Source organism: Salvelinus sp. IW2-2015, linkage group LG4q.1:29, assembly GCF_002910315.2.
Source record: "Salvelinus sp. IW2-2015 linkage group LG4q.1:29, ASM291031v2, whole genome shotgun sequence".
Lineage (NCBI taxonomy): Eukaryota > Metazoa > Chordata > Actinopteri > Salmoniformes > Salmonidae > Salvelinus > Salvelinus sp. IW2-2015.
Window position 1 is genome coordinate 71,903,051 of NC_036842.1, and position 27,613 is coordinate 71,930,663.

At 42.7% G+C, this 27,613-nt stretch overlaps 1 protein-coding gene across 1 annotated transcript in view; it reads right to left on the reverse strand.

Annotated features, from left to right (window-relative positions):
- Positions 1-27,613, reverse strand: part of LOC111960994 (inositol 1,4,5-trisphosphate-gated calcium channel ITPR2-like) — a 162,637-nt gene that overhangs the window by 6,596 nt on the left and 128,428 nt on the right. Inside the window, exons 53-56 of the mRNA XM_070443090.1 lie at positions 18,955-19,044; positions 17,773-17,903; positions 17,361-17,526; positions 16,697-16,857 (exon numbers count right to left, since the gene is read on the reverse strand). Coding sequence (XP_070299191.1) covers positions 16,697-16,857; positions 17,361-17,526; positions 17,773-17,903; positions 18,955-19,044 — 548 coding nt within the window. The remainder of the gene's footprint in view (positions 1-16,696; positions 16,858-17,360; positions 17,527-17,772; positions 17,904-18,954; positions 19,045-27,613) is intronic.

Consider the following 27,613-nt stretch of genomic DNA (forward strand, 5'->3'; position numbering starts at 1 on the left):
GAGGTATGTTTTTTATTTTTAATAAATTAGCAAAAATTTCCAAAAACCTGTTTTCACTTTGTTATTATTGGGTATAGTGTGAAGATGGATGAAAAATTAATTTTATCTATTTTAGAATAAGGCTGTAACGTAACAAAATGTTGAAAAAGTCTAGTGGTCTAAATACTTTCCAAAGGCACTGTACAAAGACAGAGGCAGGCTGACTGACAGACAGAGTGAGGGAACCAGGAACAGAATGTGAAAGAGGAAGGCGGGATGGGGAGCAGAACATCCGTGGGAACAAATGTTGTATATAAACTCTGGATTACTGATGCTATGTATTGGCCAATGAGGGCTTGAAGCCACCGGTTGGCCATATTGGCACTTTCCAGAAACCCCTTCAAACATTCAACCTCCAGCTGCGTACCCCCTCTAGCACCAGGGTCAGCACACTCTCAAATGTTGTTTTTTGCCATCATTGTAACACACACACACTATACGATACATTTATTAAACATAAGAATGAGTGTGAGTTTTTGTCTTAACCCAGCTCGTGGGAAGTGACAAAGAGCGCTTATAGGACCAGGGCACAAATAATAATATAATAATAATCAATAATTTTGCTCTTTATTTAACCATTTTACATATAAAACCTTATTTGTTCATTGAAAATTGTGAATTCTTCACCACAGATTAATGAGAAGGGTGTGCTTGAAAGGATGCAATGTTGAGTTGTATTTGAGACTCTCTCCATCTTAAATCATTTCCCACACAGTCTMTGCCTGTATTTCGTTTTCATGCTAGTGAGGGCTGAGAATCCACTCTCACATAGYTACATGGTTGCAAAGGGCATCAGTGTCTTAACAGTGCGATTTGCCAAGGTAYGATACTCAGAGCAGCCCAATCCAGAAATCTGTCAGTGGCTTCTGATTAAATTCAATTTTCACAGAACCGCTTGTTGCAATTTCGATGAGGCTCTCTTGTTCAGATATCGGTAAGTGGACTGGAGGCAGGGCATGAAAGGGATAACGAATCCAGTTGTTTGTGTCATCCATTTCGGGAAAGTACCTGCGTAATTGCACACCCAGCTCACTCAGGTGCTTCGCTACACCACATTTGACATTGTCCATAAGCTTCAGTTCATTTGCACACAAAAAAATCATGTGTGTTGTCCGTGTTAATGCAGACAGAGAAGCGCTCCAACTTCTTAATCATAGCCTCAATTTTGTCCCGCACATTGAATATAGTTGCGGAGAATCCCTGTAATCCTAGATTCAGATCATTCAGGCAAGAAAAACATCACCCAGATAGGCCAGTCGTGTGAGAAACTCGTCATCATGAAAGCGGTCAGACAAGTGAAACTTATGGTCACTAAAGAAAACTTTAAGCTTGTTTCTCAATTTAAAAAAAATGTGTCAATACTTTTGTTTTGTTCCCCAGTTTCTGTGTTGTAGTTTGTATTTGAGTGTGTGTGTGTTTCAGGAGAGGGCTTCCTGAATTCTCCCCAAGCAGCTGATTGGTCAGCCCCATTGATGATTGGAGCTGACCCCGCCCCCTCGTCAGGACGCAGCTGTCTTCAATTAGATTCCTTCTGAAGCTATATAAGGCAGTGTTCTGTTGCTCAGAGGAGAGATTGATTGTAATATCCTGAGGATCATAACTGAGAGATGATTGCTGAGAGAGGAGGCTGATGGCTGTGGGTTATTTACTGTGTTAGTTGTTGCTGGGAGCAGCTTTGGTATGTTCTGTGTTAGTTTGTTGCTCAGTCAGATAGAGCTTATTTGATGTCCTGTGTTTCTCAGTTTGTTTGTGAAATTGTTTAATATTCTGTTTKATTTGTTCCCAGGGGGGAAGGGGAAGGCACCTAGGGAGTGCTTAGGCAAGAGGCCCGCGGGCATACATATACCCGTAGTATATTCACTGTCTAGGCATACTAGGAAAGACCTGGGCGGACCACCCCCTGTATTTTGGTTAGCGCACCAGGTGGTACTAAATTAGGTAAGTAGTGGGTAGGCAAGTAAGGTAGGAGGGGGCTTTGATATTTACTTTCTTTGTTTTGGTTCCGTCCAGCCCCTTTTCCCCATATTACCGTGTGAAGGAATAAATTCCTAGTAAACGGTAAATTCTCTGCCGTTTGTCATCCTTACTCGCACCTACTGTCCCATACCTCTCACTTCACGGGGAGTTGAGTTGTAGCAGGGTGTCGCGTTCCCTCTTCTTCGAGGCGTGCGTGACAATTTTGCCCCTTGATAACCAGCGCACTTTTGTATGTTGTAAAAGCGTTACATGGTCGCTGCCCATATCATTTCGTAGTGCAGAAAATACACTTGAGTTCAGGGGCCTTTCTTTAACAAAGTTAACCATTTTCACTGTTGTGTACAAAATGTCTTTCAAGCAGTCAGGCATTCCCTTGGCAGCAAGAGCCACTCGGTGGATGCTGCAGTGTACCCAAGTGGCATCGGGAGCAACTGCTTGCACGCGCGTTACCACTCCACTAGGTCTCCCCGTCATGGCTTTTGCGCCATCAGTACAGATACCAACACACCTTGACCACCAAAGTCCATTTGATGTCACAAAGCTGTCCAGTACTTWAAAAATATCCCTTCCTGTTGTCCTGGTTTCCAGAAGAGGATGTCTTCCTTAATTTACCCCCCTTTAAACATAACGGACATATACCTGGAGCTGTGCCAGGCCCGCCAAGTCTGTTGACTCATACAGCTGTAACGCATAGAATTCACTGGCTTGTATGCGAAGCAGTAATTGTTTCAAAACATCTCCTGCCATGTCACTGATGCGTCATGAAACAGTGTTGTTTGATGAAGGCATTGTGTCCTGTGACGATCTGAAGGATCAGGTTGCAGTGGGTCTGAGATTGGAATGTAAACTGTGGAACACAGAGAAACCCTTGGACATCAAAAGTTTGAATTATTAGACAATATTTATATTTTTGAGAATGTGGGAGTGGCCCGTGGACACTTAAGGGACAGTCATGACGAGTGTGTTTCATTTGGTGATCTCATGAAGGACAGGAAACCCACATTACTGTATCTCTGTTTGTGTACACTACTCAATTATCAGGTTTACATCTAAATGTTGTGAAACGTATGTGATTACATATGAAAGTATTTGTGAAAAGATGAAATGTGATGTTAGCCTTCTAAATGAGAGCATGGATTGTCATATAAAGTGTAACTAGTCAGTGGCCACGCCCCCGTGAGCCCAGACATCACGTTAGGCGTCATAGGACTGCCCCTTCTTCCACAGAGTATAAACCCACTTCCTACAAAATGTACATTAAGTCAGAGAACGCCGGGACGGAGTCCCCACGTTGAAATGGTTACCACTCTATAGGCCCAGGAAACCAGACAGCGTGTAGTGTTGGCCTCACGGCTGGAAATGGTTCAACTCTGAGACTATCAATCACTACAGAATAAGAGCAAATCCTACACGTAGAATTACTAGTCTACAGCTGGAAATTACATAAGTCTAGTACGAGAATACCAACAAATGCAGAAGCATCTATTCTATGCAAGGACCATCTGTACTCCTGACATAACCATTACAACAGACAATACCCAGAGCCGCTGAGAAAGCAACAACCACGAAAGACATTGTGACTCCTGGGGAAGTTAACCAGAGACTATCTGATGAACTGACTCTCCAGCAGATGGACCGGCGACTCCAACAGAGAAGACAACAACGACATACGGGTGTAAATATATAAATTGCAATAATTTTCAAATGAGCAGCCGTTCATGTGCAAAGGATTAGCATTTCAATTAATATAATTATCAACTGTGTGCAGTGAATACATTTTGTCTTTCCCGCTCTTTATCTGCTCCCCCCTTTCCATTGTCTACCAAGCCATCATACCGGTTTATCCCAATAGATACTTATCAATGCATTGTGTTAGTAACCAATAATTATATTGTTTGTTATGTGATTCTGTGTGATTTAGTTAGTTCGTAAACAAATAATTAAGCCAATTTGTATATTGCTGATTCATTATGGAGACTAGCGTTCGTGCAGATAACCAATAATTTTACGACGTTTAGGATGAGACTGACGAAGGTAACGATTAATAATCATTCATTGAAGACTGTAATTGATAAGATATTAAAATATCTGAAGAGTTATATTCAGGAAATTATAACTAACTCAACATTTTCCCGCGGTGCCCCGACTTCTAAGTTAATTAATATTAACATGATTAGTTAAATCACAAAATAATTAAACCTAGAGAACTGATTTGATATAAATAAGTCTTCACATTTAATGATAGTCCAGACACAACACTCACCATATAAGACGCTTCAAAAGCACCTTCTTAATAATGTTATCTGTTGCTTTTGTACATGTCTTACTACTCGAAAGTCTTAATTCTCGCTCAAAAAACTCGTGGCTTATTTTTCAAATTGGCATGGTTTATTTCTAAATGTCCGCACAAGAGTGAAGGCTTCATCGAGTTGTGAGATAGTACTTTTGCACATATAACACACTGTGGCTGAGGAAAGGCACTACTCCCAATATAAGTGAACCCCAAATCAATGCAGTTCTCATCATATTTGCGCCTCTTCGATGGTCCAATGTCCCTGCCTGATGTTCGGTGCTTTTTTAAGGGGGCAGTAGCCCTTCGGCTGCATCAGATTCACAACTGTCAGTGTCCATGCTAGCTGGGCAAACAACAAATGTAGAATTACTGATGCTAGCATTGGATGTGCTCGTGGAAGCAGAACAACTTGTGTCGTCGACAGGTGCAGGTGTAGTACTGCTGGTAGCAGTAGTACTACTACCAGTACATTTGGCTACATTCTTTTAACAATTTATCAATTTTCGAGCAAACGTAATGAGCAGCAGCTACGTTTGGCTACATTCGGGCTGTTGGTGGAATTCCTGCAACATTGTGTTATTTCGCTGAACACTAGATTCAGATTCAATTTTATTTTTGGCAGTGAAACGAGGCTACTCAGGAAAGGAAAAAAACTCACCCAAATGTATAGCTCCGTTGGAAAATATAAACTACATAAACGTCCCTTTTTCAGGACCCTGTCTTTCAAAGATAATTCGTAAAAATCCAAATAACTTCACAGATCTTCGTTGTAAAGGGTTTAAACACAGTTTCCCATGCTTGTTCAATGAACCATAAACAATTAATGAACATGCACCTGTGGAACGGTCGTTAAGACACTGACAGCTTGAAAACTTAGGACACTAAAGAGGCCTTTCTACTGACTCTGAAAAACACCAAAAGAAAGATGCCCAGGGTCCCTGCTCATCAGCGTGAATGTGCCTTAGGCATGGTGCAAGGAGGCATGAGGACTGCAGATGTGGCAAGGGCAATAAATTGCAATGTCCGTACTGTGAGATGCCTAAAAGAGTGCTACAGGGAGACAGGACGGACAGCTGATCGTCCTCGCAGTAGCAGACTATGTGTAACAACACTTGCACAGGATCAGTACATCCGAACATCACACCTGCGGGACAGGTACAGGATGGTAACAACAACTGCCCGAGTTACACCAGGAACGCACAATCCCTCCATCAGTGCTCAGACTGTCCGCAATAGGCTAAGAGAGGTGGGACTGAGGGCTTGTAGGCCTGTTGTCAGGCAGGTCCCTCAACAGACATCACCGGCAACAATGTCACCTATGGGCACAAACCCACCGTCGCTGGACGAGACAGGACTGGCAAAAAGTGCTCTTCTTCGACAAGTCACAGTATTGTCTCACCAGGGGTGATGGTTGGATTCGTGTTTATTGTCGAAGGAATGAGCGGCCTGTACTCTGGAGTGGGATCGATTTGGAGGTGGAGGGCCCGTCATTGTCTGGGGCGGTGTGTCACAGCATCATCAGACTGAGCTTGTTGTCATTGCAGGCAATCTCAGCGCTGTGCGTTACAGGGAAGACATCCTCCTCCCTCATGTTGTACCCTCCCTGSAGGCTCATCCTGACATGACCCTCCAGCATGACAATGCCACCAGCCATACTGCTCGTTCTGTGCATGATTTCCTGCAAGACAGGAATGCCAGTGTTCTGCCATGGCCAGCAAAGAGTCCGGATCTCAATCCCATTGAGAACGTCSGGGAAATGTTGGATTGGAGGGTGAGGGCTAGGGCCATTCCCCCCAGAAATGTKCGGGAACTTGCAGGTGCCTTGGTGGAAGAGTGGGGTAACGTCACAGCAAGAACTGACAAATCTGGTGCAGTCCACGAGGAGGAGATGCACTGCAGCACTTAATGCAGCTGGTGGCCACACCAGATACTGACTGTTACTTTTGATTTTGACTCACCCCTTTGTTCAGGGACACAATATTCCGTTTCTGTTAGTCACATGTCCGTGGAACTTGTTCAGTTTATGTCTCAGTTGTTGAATCTTATGTTCATACAAATATTTACACGTTAAGTTTTCTGAAAATAAACACAGTTGACAGTGAGAGGACGTTTCTTTTTTGCTGAGTTTAAATCGACTGTTTGAAAATGTATAGAATTCACATCAAATTCACATAATTAAAAATAAAATATGAATCACATTTTTATTTGGCGTACCCCCAACGGCATTGCCTGTACCCCAGTTTGGGAATACCTGCTCCATAGCAATCAATGGAATTCTACAGTGTTTCAATGACAAAATTACATAGTGGGGACAGTAACAGTAACATTAAGGAAATGTTTTTTATATATTTTTTCATTTTTGTTTAATGTTTAGCTCACATATCATTTAAAAACATACATTACGGTGTCTGTAATATAATAAACGTGGCAAAACACGGAGTTACCTCTGTTGCAGAGGATAAGTTCATTAGAGTTACCAGCCTCAGAAATTGCAGCCCAAATAAATTCTTCACAGAGTTCAAGTAACAGACATCTCAACATCAACTGTTCAGAGGAGACTGCGTGAATCAGGTCTTTATGGTAGAATTGCTGCAAAGAAACCACTACTAAAGGACACCAATAATAAGAAGAGACTTGCTTGGGCCAAGAAACACGAGCATTGGACATTAGACAAGTGGAAACCTTTTGTCTGAGGAGTCCAAATGTGCGTTTTTTGGTTCCAACCGCTGTGTCTTTGTAAGACGCAGAGTCGGTGAACAGATGATCTCCGCATGTGTGGTTTCCACCGTGAAGCATGGATGAGCAGGTGCGATGGTGTGGGGGTGCTTTGCTGGTGACACCGTTGTGATTTATTTAAAATTCAAGGCACACTTAACCAGCATGGCTACCACAGCATTCTGCAGCGATACGCCATCCCATCTGGTTTGCGCTTAGTGYGAATATCATTTGTTTTTCAACAGGACAATGACTCAACACACCTCCAGGCGTGTTGGGTCAAAAAATATATATATCCATTTTGATGTGTTTAACACTTTTTTTGGTTACTACTTGATTCCATATGTGTTATTTCATAGTTTTAATGTCTTCACTATTATTCTACATTGTAGAAAATAGTAAAATAAAGAAAAACCCTTGAATGAGTAGGTGTCCAAACTTTTGACTGGTACTGTATATATAGTGTGTGTGTGTGAGCATGTGGGCTGAGCAGAGAATACACAAAAAACATCAATCAAATTACTTCTTTGTACTTTGAGGTGCTACGCCTTTTAYGGCTTTTAAACTCCAACTCCTCTCCTGATGTACCAAAAGCCTGTGGATTATGTCTTTGTACATACATTGGAGATATCCTGCCATTTAAGTATTGTGGTCAGTTTGTATTACCGGAAGCGGAGTTGAGATTTGATTCCTGTCTGATCGGAATGCATTGCTTGCGTTTTTTTCTCAGCCTAGCAGACAGGTCCTGGACCAATTGAATGGACTGGCTGTGGATTTGATCTCTGTGCCTTCAGAATGTTGACTTTGGTCTAATAGTACCACAGCTTGAGGATTACAGTGCGATGGTATTTAGTGTTCTTCTGTTTCACGATGATCCTATGGCATCGTTTAGTGATATATCCACGTCAAGTTCCTCCGATATCAGCTTAAACGTAGTTGGAAAGGTCCCCTTTTTCCTTGTCTTCCAGTAAGGACAATATTCTCATGTTGTTTSGTCTCATTCAGTTTTGCTGCTGGTCAAATCCATTTTCTAAAGTTTGTAACTTTGTTTCCAGAAGGCTAATTTTGTTGTCTTGTTCGTTCATGCGCACGACTTGTATGTGCATGTCTGACATGTCAGACACTACTTTCTTTTTGAGCTAATCTACTTTTCTAACAACAGATTGTAGCACTTTGTTTTGGTGTGCATTGACAGCATTTTAGCTACATTACACGACCAGCGGTATGTGGACACCTGCTTGTCGAACATCTCATTCCAAAATCATGGGCATGGGAGTTGGTCCCCCTTTACTGCTATAACAGCCTCTACTCTTCTGGGAAGGCTTTCCACTAAATGTTGGAACCTTGCTGCAGAGACTTGCCTCCATTAAGCCACAAAAGCATTAGTGAGGTCGGGGACTGATGTTGGGCGATTAGGCCTGGCTCGCAGTCGGCGTTCCAATTCAATCCCAAAGGTGTTCGATGGGGTTGAAGTAAGGGCTCTGTGCAAGCCAGTCAAGTTCTCCCACACCAATCTCGACAAACCATTTCTGTATGGATCTCTTTTTTTTTGCACGGGGACATTGTCATGCTGAGACAGGAAAGGGCCTTCCCCAAACTGCTGCCATAAAGTTAGAAGCACAGAATCGTCTAGAATGTCATTGTATGCTGTAGCGTTAAGATTACCCTTCACTGGAACTGAAGGGCCTAGCCCGAACCATGAAAAACAGCCCCAGACCATTATTCCTCCTCCCCAAACTTTACAGTTGGCACTATACATTCGGGCAGGTAGCATTCTCCTGGCATCCACCAAACACAGATTCGTCCGTCGGACTGACAGATGGTGAAGCGTGATTAATCTCTCCAGAGAACACATTTCCAATGCTCCAGAGTCCAATGCCTGTGAACTTTACACCACTCTAGCCAAGGCTTGGCATTGCGCATGGTGATCTTAGGCTGTGTGCGGCTGCTTGGCCATGGAAGCTCCCGACGAACAGTTCTTGTGCTGACGTTGCTTCCAGAGGCAGTTTGGAACTCGGTAGTGAGTGTTGCAACCGTGGACAGACAGTTTTTGTACGTTATGCGCTTCAGCACTCGGTGGTCCCGTTCTATGAGCTTGTGTGGCCCACCACTTTGTGGCTGAGCCGTTGTAGACGTTTCCACTTCACAATAACAGCACTTGCTGTTAACCGGGGCAGCTCTAACACTGCAGAAATTTGACAAACTGACTTGTGCGACATTGAAAGTCACTGAACTCTTCATTAAGGCCAGTCTACTGCCAATGTTTGTCTATGGAGATTGTTTAGCTGTATGCTCAATTTTATACACTGGTCAGCAACGGGTGTGGCCGAAATAGCCGAATTCACTCATTTGAAGGGMTGTCCACATACTTTTGTGTATATATAGTGTATGTTTTCCTGGATATCTTTTGAATGTTCTTTACTCTCGTTTGCTTCGTGTCGCTGCGCCGCTTTACCAAACTGATAGGTATGCTGTTGTCCATAACTGACCGCTCGCTCTCTCCCAGTTGCTTGGGTATATATTGATCTATCAATTTTAGAGGCTTAATTTAAAAACTTCTTGCCACTATAGGGGGTGCTGTTTTGCATTAGCATAATTTGCTCAACAGATTAAACGGCTTCCTAATAAATTCTTGCTCGTACAATATGCATATTATTGTTATTATTGGATAGAAAACACTCTCTAGTTTCTATAGCRGTTGGAATTTTGTCTCTGAGTGGTACAGAACTCAATCTACAGCACTTTTCATGATAGGGAGTCAGATTTCAGACATCCTGGCCCCTGATCTGGAGTCAGTTTAAAGGTCCAATGTAAATGCTATGGAGAAACAGACACGTCTTTACGTCTTCCCCTGGATGTCAGTACGTGATGACGCTTTGAATGGAGTCGATTGCGCATCAGGGGCTGCATAAAAGAGCAAATACCGGAAGTAGCATCCCTTTGCTGCCTGCGTCTTGCGCACGGAGGACGTCGGACTCGCCTCATTCCAAGCGTTTGTTTAGCCAGTAATATTTCTCTGGTCATGTTTTTTACTCGTTAGAGGTGTTAAAAACATCATAAGGTAGTTAATTTAAACCGTTTTATAGCAATTTATATCCGTTTAGTGCGATTTTGACCCATTTATTTCTGAGGCACTTTGAACAGCTGGGCACGTTTCCAGTTCATGCCGAACGTTAGTGGGCATTTCCACATGGCAAGAGGACAGCTTTCGACCAAAAGACGATTAGACCCAAGAAAGGATTCTTTGCCCAAGATTCTGATGGAAGAACAGCTCACAGTAAGAACAATTTATGATGATAAATCGTGTTTCTGTCGAAAAATGTTAAACGCTTATGTCGCCATTTGTTTAGTATAGCTTCGCTTGCGGCAACCTGTATTGAAAAGTAAGGATAATTTTAAAAATGTAAATCAGCGATTGCATTAAGAACTAATTTGTCTTTCGATTCCTGTCAACCCTGTATTTTTTAGTCAAGTATATGATTAGCTTTTGATTAAATAGATCACTAAAAGATGGCGACCGACATTTCCAGGCTTGTTTGCTACTATTTTCATTGTATAACCACGTTTTTTTATGGCTAAATATGCACATTTTCGAACAAACTCTATATGTATGTTGTAAAATGATGTTACAGGAGTGTCATCGGAAGAATTCTGAGAAGGTTAGTGAAAAAATTAATACTTTTGGCGATGATTACGTTATCCCTCTCTTTGGCTTGTATCAATGCTCGGTAACGTTTGCACATGTGGTATGCTAATATAACGATTTATTGTGTTTTCGCTGTAAAACGCTTAGAAAATCTGAAATATTGTTGAATTCACAAGAACTGTGTCTTTCCATTGCTATGCTTTGTCTATTTTTATGAAATGTTTTATGATGAGTAAATTGGTCATACACGTTGCTCTCTGTAGTAATTCTAGTCGAGTTGTGATGGTGGGTGCAATTGTAAACTGTGATTTCTACCTGAAATATGCCACATTTCTCTAACAAAACCTATCCTATACCATAAATATGTTATCAGACTGTCATCTGATGAGGTTTTTTCTTGGTTAGGTGGCTATCAATATCTTAGTTTAGCCGAATTGGTGATAGCTACTGGTGGAGAGAAAATATAGGTGGACAAAGAAATTGTGTTATTTTGCTAACGTGTTTAGCTATAGATTTACATATTGTGTCTTCCCTGTAAAACATTTTAAAAATCTGAAATGGTGGCTTTATTCACAAGATCTGTATCTTTCATTAGGTGTCTTGGACTTGTGATTTAATGATATTTAGATGCTACTATTTAATTGTGACGCTATGCTAGCGATGCTAATCAGTGTGGGGGGGGGGGGTGGGGTAGGAGTGAGCAGGGTGTAACGAGGTATGGGGAGCCTGGAGGGGCAGCGGGGGGCGATTGAGACTAGTTGGGCTGGGCGGTGGGGTGGCAGCGGTGATCCCGGATCCGGGGTTGAGGCTTCGTTAGAGGTTAAAACGAAAAACTGTTTTCTGGCTTCTACATTTAATCCACAGTTATCACACATCCTATCGGTACACGCATGCTCTCGCATTTCTATAGCTTCCTAAATAAAAATTATAATGGTGGGGAAGTGCCAAGATGGAGGCGCCGTGGCGTCAAATCAGCGCCCCGTCAGTCATCTAGTGAATACATAAATCATTGGTGGGAACTGATCCAAGTTCCTCACTTAAGAGGAGTGTGTGCTGGGAGACAGGCCTGCTGTSTCACAGCCAGCCACTGCAGTAAGCTGTAGAGAGAGCTGCTCAGACAAACTGACTCCAGATCAGATGGCTGGGTACTACAGTACGTCTCCTCAAAGAAACTGACTCCAGATAAGCCTCCACAAGCTCAAACACATAACCATTGTGTTTCAAGTGAAGGAGTAAATAAAATGAGTAGGAATATAGCACTGTTGTAATTGCAGATACAGATCAACAATAAACAAGGATTTGAAAAGGAGAACGGGGCCCATTATATAACAGCAGCATTATGTAATAGGCTTAAGTTGTGTACGTGTGTCTGTGCCAATATCTGTGTGTCGGTTTGCCTTTGTGTGTGTGTGTCTTTTGCACAGATGTGTGTTGATTATTCTTACTTATGCGCCGATGTGCGCATGTGCGGATTTGTATCTGTGTGTGTGAGATAAGACGACGTTCAGTGAGACAGATAGATTGCAATCAGCTGATGTTATGTAAGCTCTTGTTGCTGAAAAACATAGTTTAAAAAGGTGCTGAGAGTGCTTTTACTAAAAGCATACAGTCCACAGACTAACCTTTGAGCTGTGGGCAAATATAAACAATCCCAGCCTACCTATGACATAACAAGTCTTTCCCAAAATAACCCCACAGTGTAAAAATGTACTTGGGCACAATCCCCTGCCAAAATAATAACAGTCTACAGTATATTAGGGTGAGTCAGGGGTTCAGTACTGCTTCACTGAACCATTCTGACACCTCACTTAGTCTCACACTACAGACTACACCACTCGCAGTGGCTCTCCGGTGGTTGGCTCTCACCATATCGCTGTGAAGCTTTTCCACCAGGCACACAACAGAACATGGACAAACCACACAACTCAGCATGATAGTGACTAGGGGAACAACCATTTTAGGCTTGAGAGGAGTTGTGTATGGTTTGAGAGGAGTTGTGTATGGTTTGAGAGGAGTTGTGTATGATTTGAGAGGAGTTGTGTATGATTTGAGAGGAGTTGTGTATGGTTTCTCCTGCCTGCAGCACTGAGTCTCTAGTGGAGGAATCTACACTGCAACAGAGAGAGAAAGYGAGAGTGTGTGTGTATATGAAAGAAAGAGAATCAGAGGCACAGACCGATAAAGGAGAGTTATAGGGACACACACTCACACACTCTTAACCTGCTCAGAGGGATGACTAAATAATGAACCATAATTAAACTCCAGAGTATGCTTCGGGTATAGTCAGGTACAAGTGCCCTCTGTAGGGCTTTTGTTTATTGGTTAGTGCTATTTGGAATCTTTGGGATGTCCCTACCCTAAACATAAGACTTACCTAACCCTAACCTTACCCTTTTACATTTCAACTTCAATGGGGTGACATCAAAGTTGGGACATCCCAAGGATACCGTTTTGACTTTTCCTTTGTCTATTTGGCTAGTCACTGACATAGCACCACCCATAAGGGTACACGCTCACACCTCACCTGAGGAAGCARTCTTTTTTTGACCAATCCACTTCCATAATCAACCCTAATGGCCTATAGTCCACTACACTGCTATCAAATTAAGAAAAGCAAGCAGCACATGATTGTGTTTATCACTGTCTTGAGAAAGAGCCCCAAGGTTGTTCAATTCACCCATCTCTGCTGGAGACTGTACTAAATGGATTGCCTTCCACTTGACTCACCTAGGTAAAAACTGACTGACTCAGAGGTAGTGTGTGCGTGCACGCGTGTCTGTGTGAGTGAGTGAGTGAGAGACTATGCGTGTGTGATGTATAGGACCCCCACACAGGGACACGCTGACCTTTGGCTTCTATAGATCATGAGTTCAGAGGCCCCTCGATGCTCGTCTTCCTCTATCCTGTTGCACCCAACGGCGACGTTGCTAAGGAGTGTGTGTCTGTGTGTGAGAGTGTTTGTGGGAGAAAGGGACGGGAGAGCACGTGCCATGCAAGGCTGATCCATTAGCAGGCCACTTGAGATGGGTTATGTAACACAGCTGTGGCTGCAGTACACCTGCTGGTTCTGTGCTCACTGTGATAAATCACACACACAAAATTCAGAAAGTATTCAGACCCCTTCACTTTTCCACATTTTGTTACGTTATGGCCTTATTCTAAAATTAATTAAACAGTTTTRCCCCCCTTATCAATCTACACACAATACCCGCTAATGAGAAAGCAAAAACAGGTTTTTATACATTTTTGCAAAAAATAAAACTGAAATATCACATTTACATAAGTTTTCAGACCCTTTACTCAGTACTTTGTTGAAGCACCTTTGGCAGCGATTACAGCCTCGAGTCTTCTTGGGTATGACGCTACAAGCTTGGCACACCTGTATTTGTGGAGTTTCTCCCATTCTTCTCTGCAGATCCTCTCAAGCTCTGTCAGTTTGGATGGGGAGTGTTGCTGCACAGCTATTTTCAGGTCTCTCCAGAAATGTTCGATCGGGTTCAAGTCTGGGCTCTGGCTGGGCCACTCAAGGACATTCAGAGARTTGTCCCYAAGCCAKTCRTGCATTGTCTTGGCTGTGTGCTTAGGMGCGTTGTCTTGTTGGAAGGTGAATCTAAGCACTCTGTAGCAGGTTTTCATCAAGGATCTCTCTGTACATTGCTCTGTTCATCTTTCCCTCAACCCTGACTACTCTCCCAGTCCCTGCCACTGAAAAACATCCCCACAGCATGATGCTGCCACCACCATGCTTCACCGTAGGGATATTACCAGGTTTTCTCCAGACGTGACGCTTTGCATTCAGACCAAAGAGTTCAATCTTGGTTTCATCAGACCAGAGAATCTTGTTTCTCGTGGTCTGAGAGTCCTTTAGGTGCCTTTTGGCAAACTCCAAGCGGGCTGTCATGTACCTTTTACTGAGGAGTGGCTTCTGTCTAGCCACTCTACCATAAAGGCCTGATTGGTGGAGTGCTGCAGAGATGGTTGTCCTTCTGGAAGGTTCTCCCATTTCCACAGATGAACTCTGGAGCTCTGTCAGAGTGACCATCGGGTTCTTGGTCACCTCCCAAGAACCCATTTTCGCTTTGTCATTATGGGGTATTGTGTGTAGATTGATGAGGAATTTATTTTAAATTGTAATACAATTTTAGAATAAGGCTGTAATGTAACAAAATGTGGAAAAAGTCTAAGGGTCTGAATCCTTCCGAATGCCACTGTAAAGCATGCAACACACACACACACACACACCACCCACACAACACACACACACAACACACACACACACACACACACACTCCACACACAACAACACACACAACACACACACCACACACACACACACACACACTAACAGGGATTCTGCAATCCACAGTGCTTATAGGCCCTACATAAAAGATTCACCATGACGTCACCATGCACTAGTACCTTGGACTGACTGCCGTCAGAAGAGACGCATCACCTTGTATAAAAACATGTTAAAATAGATTCAGTTGTCAATTATGTTATGCAAATCTGCATTGTTATACAATCATCCTGCTCTCCATTATGTCGTAATGTTAAATCACCACCATGATGTTTACATCCATTAACCTCTTGAGCACCATCTAAAACACCTTTGGTAACCCTTTACTTAAAGCAATCCAGCTATAATGCTTTATAACATGTTATAATCATGTAATGAGCTTTTAATGTTTTATAACAAGGCATATCATATGTTAAGTATCTCTTTGTTTCAACATTTGAACAGATTCAAAAATCGCTGGTAGTAGTCAGAATCATTTTGAGATGAATTATAAGGAATAATCGGGGGAATATTCATGCTCATGACAAGCCTACGATGCTCAGTAATACCTACCCAATACATAAAGCTCCTCTGTATGGCTTCTTTTCCAGACAGTTGCAGCCACTCATTACATACAGTGAGCTGATGCCTCCACCCTTTATATTATATATCAAACTATAACCCTAGGGAGAGCTAGTATCTACCTACTACAAGGGATGTCTGATACCACTCTGAGGGAGAAATGGTCTGAGTATCCAAACACTACTACCACCAGAGGCGCACGATGGTCTGGTAGATCACATACTTACACTAGGGGTTCAGACCACTACTACAACCTAGGGGAGATGGTCTGCAGTATCACACTACTACAACCCAAGGGGAGAGGTCCGAGTATCAACATACTAACAACCTAGGGAAGAATGGTCCTGAGTTAATCACATCTACTACAACCCTAGAGGGAGGTCCGAGTAATCCACAACTACAAACCTAAGGGGAGAAGGTCTAGTAATCACACTACTACAACCCTAAGACGGAGGAATGGTCTCAGAGTCACCACTACTACAACCCTAGAGAAGGAGTATGTGATAGTCGAGTATCACCACTACTACAACCCTAAGAGGGGAGATGGTCTGAGTATCACACTACTACAACCCTAGAAGGGAGAAGGTCTGAGTATCACACTACTACAACCCTAGAGGGGAGAAGGTCAGAGTATAATAGTAACAGTCACTAGTTTCTGTGAAACCTGAGAGAAGTACTGCACTGTAGCTTTATAACCAAGTCTGAGAAGATAATTAAAAGGAGAGGAAGAGAGAAGAAAGGGAGACTGATGCTGGGCAGGGGGAAGGGGGGGGGGGTGACTCTCAGTCACGTTTTGGGTGTTTTTTTCTCTCTTTTTTTGGCTGAGTCTGCTGCAGAGGCTGGGGGTTCACAGTCAGACTGGAACACCGTGTCTGGCTACTGAGGACAAAGATGAGGAGGAGAAACACACACTCAGACGCTATGGCTACTGCATACACATACACTGTCAGGACAAACGTAGTGTTTGTGTGTGCAAGGAGCGTGAATTTATCGTTCCAACACGGTTTTCACATTCAGCGTAGGGGCTCAAATATAAAATCCTGACTTATCATTGCATCACCAGTACCTTGGTGATAAAACACACGCACCCTTCTGTCATGCAACACAGACCCTGTGTGTTGAGGTAAAGACATGTGTAYAGCATAGAGGTAGCTAATTAACTACCCACCTTGATCATCTGGGCCACGTAGCTCTCGGGGCCAGTGTACTCCGTGGGGTCCTTCACCCTCACCAGAACCAGGAAGTACAGGTAGTGCCACATGTTGTGTTCCGACCTGATGTGCTCCTCAAATGACACTGTCTTGTTGTCAAACTTATCCCTCTCCAACCCTGAGAGAGGTGAAACAGTACTTATACACTCTGATAACAATTCACTTTACCGTTCCTTTACCGTTCCGTGTTCTTAACCATATTTTAGAGCCTCCATCCTGTCTTGTATATCTACAGCACATATGAATGTCTGATATCTACAGGCAGCAAGCACAATATAGCAAGTTCGATTTTTTTTCTAACATTCCAAGACAGTCGAATGGGTATTGCTACCAAAGTTGCAAGATGCAAGAAATTTACTGTAGAATGACACTATTTACTGAGTTTTCATCATGATGATACAAAACCCCCCACAGTTTCACACAGAAGGGTAACAAATAAAGCAACAGAACTGTACTATTTGTATTTCTCTGCTATGTACAGTTATGTAGTGCTATGTACTGTTATGTAGTGCTATATACTGTTATGTGGTGCTCTAGTGCTGTATGGTGCCATGTAGTTCTACATAGTGTTATGTAGTGCTATGTGGAGTTATGAAGTGCTATGTAGGGCTGTGTACCCACCACAGATGAAGCAGGTGGTCTTCAGTATCTCCTCCTTCCTCTGCTTCTCGCTCCTCAGGTCGGCGAACGTATCGATGATGACGCCGAAGATGAGGTTGAGGACGATGATGATGACAATAAAGAAGAACAGTAGGTCATACACCACACGGGCCGCAAACAGAGGATCCTGGTTAATGAGAGGACCAGTGAGAAACAATGAAAAAGTGATATTCATCAGCATCATCATCATACTCAGCATCGTCATAATCAGCATCCCAATTAATACCATTATCATAATCATCATCATGAAAAAGATTTGGTCTTTTGCTTTCTATATTTTTTGTAAAACAAACAGTCAATCCACCCCCCCCAAATATCAATTACTGGCTGACTGGTTCATTGATCAACTGATTGATTGTACCAGGTCACTCACGTCTTTGGAAGGCTTCCTCAGCACGTCTCCTACTCCCCCTCCGTTCCTCAGGCCCTGGTTCAGCACCGTCACGATACACATCAGCAGAGTGTCACACACACGCTCCGTCCCATCGTTCTCCTCCACCATCACTGGACACAAAAATAGTGTACGAAACTAATGATAAATGTACACAACAAAGGTAGTAGTGTCCTAGATGTTCCTGACAATGAGTGACCCGTTTATAATTCAAAAACATTCTGACAAAATTCTAAAACTTTCACAGGTAGAAATCCCTTCACAATAGTAGATGTAGGACTTCAACACAGGATGAAAGAGTTTAAACAAAAGGAACACATGGGATGATGTGACCCCTCTACGTGACAGAAAAAAATGAAAGAGAGGGTGTATAGAAAAAAGCAAGGGAGAGATTGAGAGGGTGAAACATAGCCAGAGATGGAGGGATAGAAATAGCACGGAGAGAAGTGCGGGTTAGGACACGTGTAGAGGCCCCTGAAGTGCTTGTGATCCATGGACACACTGGGCTGGAGAACAAAGATGAGTACGATGAGTCATCCCCTCTGCTTCTCCCTCTCCAGGATGCTGCTTTAACATCCTGCCTCTAACACCCTGTCTCAACACCCTTCCTCAGCGTGGAACCTTCCAGAGGCTAACTGACTAGAGAGAGTAGCCAACACTTCACATTTACACAGCTCCCTGAACAGGTACACACCTAGAGGGCTACTGAACATGAAGGACTGAGAACTGACTGAACTAGCCTTGTTCTGATTAGGAACCACTGTTACAGGACATTGAGTTTGGGGATCCATGTGCCAAATGCTGTTAGATAAAACATTCATGATAAGGACAAGTGGTTGGCTGTTCATATCACATGGCCTCAAAAAAAAGAGAGATAGAGGTGATAGGTAGAATAGAAAGTGCTGAAAGGGCAGAGGGCCGGATTCAAACCCATGTTCGCTACAGTACATTGTACATATGCTCCAGAGGCAGCGGCTATGGACCACTAGACCTGCCCAGACCTGACCACACACAGCTCCTTTAGTTGGCTAAACGGAATTGACATGGAGAGTTCTAAAGCCTGCTGCATTGTCAATTATACACAGAGGAAAATGCTAATGAGACAAGGGGAGAATACCTTTTAAGGGGGTCATTTTAGAGACTTAGTTGGTGATAATAACTTACTGGTGACAGACGTGGGTAAGTAGTCTGGGCAGCCGTCTTTCAAACACTTGTCGGAGGGAGCTCGGCCATCTTTTAGTGTTTCCAGTTTCCCTAAAAGCAGGAAAAAATAAAGTCCAACTGAAAACAAAACAATAGGACAATATACAGAAATGATTTTGCGAAGGTTACTAGAGAAGAGACGCTTGAAGGTTCTCATCAATATTTCATAATCTATAAACGTTATTAAAAAGGTTGCAGCAAAACAAGGAGCAGACATGCCCCTTTTGTCATGGAGGATAGATATGTTATCTACTCATAACCAGTCATGATAGACTCAACATTAATCACATTAGCAGTAGTTGCGTATCCAGCACATAACAGCAGATGCAGGCCGGTGGCTATGTGTGTTTGAAAATACTGACATTTCAACAGGCCCTTCATATCCTTTTCAACAGTTGTTGACTGTGATAATGAGAGACAGGCAGAGTCAAGAGGTCCACACCTGGGCTGGAGAGTCACGACCAGGGACCCTTGAGACCATAACAGGGAGTAGGGAAGCTGGGGAGATGGGGCAGGGTGCTCCCCCCTCCTCATCACTACTAAAACATAACGTTGTCACAACATTATAAATAGGTTGTGAGAAGGCTGGTTATGACATTGACCACGTTTACATGCGCAAAGTAGTCCGGATAGTAGCTCATAACCCAATTAAGGGTCTTATTTGGGATAAGCTGTTTACATGCACCTTTGATATCCTGCTCACGAGTATCCCTGTCTCCAGAAATAAACAGAATATTCCTAATTGAAGTTCATATGGGTTAAATGGAATAGTAACTTAAATGTGGACACTGACTGTGGGCCTATAACATCTCACATGTAAAATAATATAATATTAACTCCTGCAGAATTATGCATTTCTTGCAGTGAAATTATCTTGGGAACAGGAGTGGAGAAATATTATTTATTTCAATGAACATCTCGAGAAAATGTGAATGCACGTGTAAAGTGTTATCTTTGACATTTGGCAAGCAGACAGTATTTTAACCACATATAATATGCACCCAAAACCAACTGAAGACTTATCATAAATGTGTCTCATCGTTTTCTCAGCTTTTAATTTCCTTAAAACCGGTCAAACTGATGACATTTGGACATTTTGCACAGGAACAATCTTTCCACTGTTTTGGAGTTATTGTGTGTTACTCCCCATTCCCTAAACGAAACAGACAACTTTACCGTTGTTAACTAGATTACCAATGTATTCATTTTATCAATATAAGACATTATTCTGGTGAACACTATTTTATTTAGTCTTCTAGGGCAAAAAGTTATGACAGATACATGCAACTTCTCTTCTAACTATAGTTGACAAAGAAATGGCCTACCAAATGTCGGAAATGAAAAGCAGAAACGTATCTAAATTAGGGGTGAAAGTAGCCTTAGCCAGTAGTCTATWATGTCCAGTACGGAGTATCAGCAAAACAAATTATTATGGTGGATGGAACTGTGCAGGTAGCCTACTTTTTAAAGTGATGTTTGACAATCAGATGAAAACATCACACAATGGGATGCGTAAAACAGTCTGCAATAAACAACATTAAATGGGATAAGAGATTTACATGCCACAGTATTCCATCGAAGATAAGAATATCCCAGGCATTTTATGCAGGTTTCTCATAACCGGGATACAAACTTTTTCGGGTGATTGTGAACGGCATATGATGTTTATATAAGTCAACTCGATAATTGAGTATACCGAATAATAATGGGATATTGGTGTGCATGTAAACGTAGCGACTTGTGAGAACGTCTCAAATTGACTGATCACATATAGTGACAACTTTGTAACAACCAATTCTGTCTAATAGGGTCCATGCCTGGAGGTCGTTTTCTCGTAAGAGATTCTAGTATATACCCATCTCACAACCCTCTCTCTTCGCTGCTTCAGATGGTCCCAAACATATATTTTCTTTTCAGGCACATTTCAATAAACCCAAATAATTTCACCATCAAACAGTTTGTKCCAAGCTTCACCTATGGCCAATGGACTGTGTGGTATAACACTCACATAAAGAGGTAATATGCATTATAAACCTTGATAAACGGACAAACACGATTTGAGAAAATGAACTGCAACTTAAAGAGCTCTGTTGACTGTCTTTTAGCTAGGTCTTTTTCATTTGTCAAAAATTGCACTAAGAATTGCAGTGCCCTCAGACAGCTCAGCCCACAGACAGACACACCCCCACCCCCCAGCCGTGCTGCACAGACAGAGACACAGACACCACCCCCCACCCCCCAGCCGGCTGCACAGACACACCCCCACCCCCCAGCCCAGCCGGTTACATAAGAGAGTGCTGCGCTGCACAGCCACTGCTCCAGATTATGCAACAGGTGCACATGTGCTGGCAGGTTCTCTCCCTCTGACTGCCCGAGCGCTGTGCAAGAGCACGTACACACGCCCACACAGACACACTCTCGCATGCATGCACTCATGCTCTGGAAAGCTCTCACACACACATAGCCAAATTGGGAACTGAGCAAAGGCCTAGGCTATTCTTTCTCCATGCAAAGATGTATTAACGTACAGCGCCTTCAGAAAGTATTCTTACCCCTTGATCTACTCCACATTTTTTTCTGTTACAGACTGAATATGATGATTATTATTTTTAAATTTACCCCCCCCCCAAAAAAAATACAGTGGTGGAAAAATAACCCAAACGGAGCGTTTGAGTTTAGTGAGTGCACCAGATCAGAGGCAGAAGGGATGACCAGGGACGTTCTCTTGATAAGTGTGTGAATTATACAATTTTCCTGTCCTGCTAAGCATTCAAAATGTAACGAGTAATTTTGGGTGTCAGGGAAAATATATGGAGTAAAAATGATTTTCTTTAGGAATGTAGTGGAGTAAAAGTAAAAGTTGTCAAAAATACAAATAGTAAAGTAAAGATCTCCCTTAAAACTACTTAAGTAAAAATACTTTAAAGTATTCATACCCGAGTCAATATCACCTCTGGAAATGATTACAGCTGTAAGTCTTTCTGGGTAAGTCTTTAAGAGCTTTGCACACCTGGATAGCACAATATTTGCACATTATATATATTTTTATTCTTCAATCTCTGTCAAGTCGGTTGTTGATCATTGCTAGACAGCCATTTTGAAGTCGCCATAGATTTATTAACCAATTTAAATTAATTGTCACCACTGGTAAATCCACAATAATTGAGAATTTCAATAAGCATTTTTATACCGCTGGCCATGTTTTCCACCTGGCTACCCCTACCCCGGTCAACAGCTCTGCACCCCCCACAGCAACTTGCCCAAGCCTCCACCATCTCTCCTTCATCCAAATACAGATAGCTGATGTTCTGAAAGAGCTGCAAAATCTGGACCCCTACAAATCAGCTGGGCTAGACAATCTGAACCCTCTCTAAAAGTATCTGCTGCAATTGTTGCAACCCCTATTACTAGCCTGTTCAACCTCTCTTTCGTAACATCTGGGATCCCCAAAGATTGGAACGCTGCCGCGGGTCATCCTCCTCTTCAAAAGTGGAGACACTCTAGACCCAAACTGTTACAGACCTATATCTATTCTACCCTGCCTTTCTAAGGTCTTCGAAAGCCAAGTTAACAAACAGATCACCGACCATTTCAAATCCCACCGTACCTTCTCCGCTATGCAATCAGGTTCCCGAGCTGGTCATGGGTGCACCTCAGCCACGCTCAAGGTCCTAAACGATATCATAACCGCCATCGATAAAAGACAAACCTGTGCGCAGCCGTATTCATCGACCTGGCCAAGGCTTTTGACTCTGTCAATCACCGCATTCTTATCGGCAGACTCAACAGCCTTGGTTTCTCAAATGACTGCCTCGCCTGGTTCACCAACTACTTCTCAGACAGAGTTCAGTGTGTCAAATCGTAGGGCCTGTTGTCCGGACCTCTGGCAGTCTCTATGGGGGTGCCACAGGGTTCAATTCTCGGGCCGACTCGCTTCTCTGTATACATCAATGATGTCGCTCTTGCTGCTGGTGATTATCTGATCCACCTCTACGCAGACGACACCATTCTGTATATTTCTGGCCCTTCTTTGGACACTGTGTTAACTAACCTGGGGCGGCAGGTAGCRTAGTGGTTAGAGCGTTGGACTAGTAACCGAAAGGTTGCAAGAATGAATCCCCGAGCTGACAAGGTAAAAATCTGTCATTCTGCCCCTGAACAAGGCAGTTACCCACTGTTCCTAGGCTGTCATTGAAAATACGAATTTGTTCTTAACTGCCATGCTAAATAAAGGTAAAATAAATAAAACCTCCAGAAGAGCTTCAACGCCATACAACTCTCCTTCCATGGCCTCCAACTGCTCTTAAATGCAAGTAAAACTAAATGCATGCTCCTCAACCGATCGCTGCCTGCACCTGCCCGCCCGTCTAGCATCACTACTCTGGACGGTTGTGACTTAGAATATGTGGACAACTACAAATACCTAGGTGTCTGGTTAGACTGTAAACTCTCCTTCCAGACTCACATTAAGCCCCATATACTACCCACCACTGCGACCTGTATGCTCTCGTTGGCTGGCCCTCGCAACATATTCTTCGCCAAACCCACTGGCTCCAGGTCATCTATAAGTCTATGCTAGGTAAAGCCCCGCCTTATCTCAGCTCACTAGTCACCATAGCAGCACCAACCCGTAGCACACGCTCCATCAGGTATATTTCCCTGGTCACCCCCAAAGCCAATTCCTCTTTTGGCCACCTTTCGTTCCAGTTCTCTGCTGCCAATGACTGGAACGAATTGCAAAAATCACTGAAGCTGGAGACTCATATCTCCCTCACTAACTTTAAGCATCAGCTGTCAGAGCAGCTTACATCATTGACCATTGCACCATCGTACCTCATCCCCATATTGTTATTGTTTTTCTCCTTTGCACCCCGTATTTGTAATTGCACAGTCAATCTTCTGCACATCTATCACTCCAGTGTTTAATTGCTAAATTGTAATTATTTCACCACTCTGGCCTATTTATTGCCTTACCTCCCTAATCTAACTACATTCATTTGCAAACACTGTATATAGACTTTTCTATTGTGTTATTGACTCTACATTTGTTTATTCCATGTGTAACTCTGTGTTGTTGTTTGTGTCGCACTGCTTTGCTTTATCGTGGCCAGGTCACAGTTGTAAATGAGAACTTGTTCTCAACTGGCCCACCTGGTTAAATAAAGTATAAAATAAAAAATAAAAATAAAAATAAAAAACAAAGTTCATTTCTTGGCAATTTCTTTGCAGTTTTATTGAAAACAGGATGTACATTTTGATGGCAATTTGCATATAGTCCAGAATGTTATGATGAGTGATCAGATGAATTACAATTAATTGCAAAGTTCCTCTTTACCATGCAAATTAACTGAATCCCCCCAAAATATTTCCACTGCATTTCAGCCCTGCCACAACAGGGCCCGCTGACATCATGTCAGTGATTCTCTCGTTAACACAGGTGTGAGTGTTGACGAGGACAAGGCTGGAGATCACTCTGTCATGCTGATTGAGTTCGAATAACAGACTGGAAGCTTCAAAAAGGAGGGTGGTGGAATCATTGTTCTTCCTCTGTCAACCATGGTTACCTGCAAGGAAACACGTGCCGTCATCATTGCTTTGCACATAAAGGGCTTCACAGGCAAGGATATTGCTGCCAGTAAGATTGCACCTAAATCAATTATTTATCGGATCATCAAGAACTTTCAAGGAGAGCGGTTCAATTGTTGGGAAGAAGGCTTCAGGGCGCCCAAGAAAGTCCAGCAAGCGCCAAGACCATCTCCTAAAGTTGATTCAGCTGTGGGATCGGGGCACCACCAGTACAGAGCTTGCTCAGGAATGGCAGCATGCAGGTGTGAGTGCATCTGCACGCACAGTGAGGCGAAGACTTTGAGGATGGCCTGGTGTCAAGAAGGGCGGCAAGAAGCCACTTCACTCCAGGAAGACATCAGGGACAGACTGATATTCTGCAAAAGGTACAGGAGGGGACTGCTGAGGACTGGGGTAAAGTCATTTTCTCTGATGAATCCCTTTCCGATTGTTTGGGGCATCCGGAAAAAAAGCTTGTCGGAGAAGACAAGGTGAGCGCTACCATCAGTCCTGTGTCATGCCAACAGTAAACATCCTGAGACCATTCATGTGTGCGGTTGCTTTCTCAGCCAAGGGAGTGGGCTCACTCACATTTTGCCTAAGAACACAGCCATGAATAAGAATGGTACCAACACATCCTCCGAGTGCAACTTCTCCCAACCATCCAGGGACAGTTTGGTGACGAACAATGCCTTTTCCAGCATGATGGAGCACCTTGCCATGAGGCAAAATTGATAACTAAGTGGCTCGGGGAACAAAACATCGATATTTTGGGTCCATGGCCAGGAAACTCCCCAGACCTCAATCCCATTGAGAACTTGTGGTCAATCCTCAAGAGGCGGGTGGACAAAAGAAAACCCACAAAATGCTGACAAACTCCAAGCATTGATTATGCAAGATTGGGCTGCCATCAGTCAAGATGTGGTCCAGAAGTTAATTGACAATCATGCCAGGGCGGATTTCAGAGGTCTTGAAAAAGAAGGTCAACACTGCAAAGATTGGCTCTTTGCATCAACTTCATGTAATTGTCAATAAAAGCCATTGACACTTATGAAATGCTTGTATAGTATTCCATAGTAACATCTGACAAAAATATCTGAAGACACAGAGGCAGCAGACTTGTGAAAATAAATATTTGTTTAATTCTCAAAACTTTTGGCCACGACTGTATGTTTTGAAATATTTTTTTTCTGTACAGAGCCTCCTTTTCACTTTGTCATTTAGGTTAGTATTGTGGAGTAACTACAATGTTGTTGTCATGACGTTGGCCTGTGGGTGAGGTTTTATGACAGCCCCAAAAATACCTTTCTCCCTTTCCTCTCTCTTGACTCTACTGTAGGACTCTTGAAAAGCTTTGTTAAGCATAGAGAGTCTGGGAACATCAAAAGGTGGGGGGGAAAGAACCATATTTCGGTAATCCAACCAGCTGAAAATATGCGTTGGTACTAAATTAATATTGATGCCAGATCAGTTGGCGTCTGAGACATTATTACTGATGATAGGACGACATAAACTGTATCTTGGAAAGTCTACACATTATAGTTATCAGATTTACATGGAATTGTTGTGCAATTTAAATGTGAAACTATTTGTGAAAAGATTAAATGTAATTTAGCTTCTTAATGAGAGAATGGTTTGTCATAGAGTAAACTATGCTCAACTCAGTGGCCCTGCCCATGTGAACAGACATTGGTTATGAAACACGCCCTTCTCTCCCCTCCTATATAAAGCCCTTGACGAAAATGTTTGTCAAGGGCTTTATGTTCCGAGGAAGAGAGGACGCCGGTCCCCACATTGAAAGGGCTGATAATAAGATAATAACCAAACGAAATTAGCATCGAATTTCAACGTGAGGATGACGATCAACACGCCGAAAGGATGAATTTCGACTATACCAGCCAGAATATAGCATGCGCTAAAAGTATGGCAACTTGGTATGAACTCTGAACTCTTATTTACTCCAGAAGTGATACCTCCTAGCCGATGAGTTAGCAGCTGCCGCTGTAAACGTGGGCTAGGAAAGGACGGACAACGTATCCAGTCTACCACACAGCGACGATACTACAACGTATCCAGTTTACCACCAGAGACACTCTTCAAAGGACAAAGAAGATCTCTCTTGGGCAACACGGCCTTCCATCTACAACCAACCTATTGAAGCGCAGCTCAGAGTAAATATTTATTGCATTTTCCAAATGGGCAGTTATTTAGAATGCATAAGATTCTGTATTTACGATTGCATAGCTTCTCCCTTTGTTCTTCAGTCCTCCCGTGCTTTCATTCAAGCCCAACCCCCTCTCTTTGTGTAACCAGTCGTCATACAGGTTCCGTCATACAGGTTRCGTCCCCCAGGGACGTTTTCTTGTAGGACATAATTAGTAATCAATGTATGATCCATTCTGTGTTTATGTAATTCTGTGTGATTATTTAGGTATTTAGTAAATAAATAATTTAACCAAAGTTTGTATTGCGGATTCAACTTGTTAGCCAGGGTTCGTGAAGATAACCAAGAATTCTACAATGTTCAGATGAGACTGAAATAAGGTGATGATTAAATATTGACTGCTATTGAGGTAAAAGATTACCAGGTCTTTAAGAGTTTATTCGGAAGATAACAGCTCTATAAACATTCTTTCGTGGTGCCCCAACTTTCTAGTTAATTACATTTACATGATTAGCTTAATCAGGTAATATTACAGATAAATTATTTTATAGAATAGCATGTCATATCACTTATTCCGGCATAGCCAAACACACGACAGTGTTGACCCATCTTCAGTTTTCTCCTATCACAGCCATTAAACTCTGCAACTGTTTTAAATGCATCATTGGCCTCACGGCAAAATCGCTGAGCGGTTTCCTTCCTCTCTGGCAACAGAGTTAGGAAGGACACCTATATATTTTTTGTGACTGGGTGTGATGACATACCATTCAAAGTGTAATTAATAACTTCACCATGCTCAAAAGGTTATTCAATGTCTGCTTTTTAGTTTTTTWAATCTACCAATAGGTGCCCTTCTTTGCGAGGCATTGGAAAACCTCCCTAGTCTTTGTG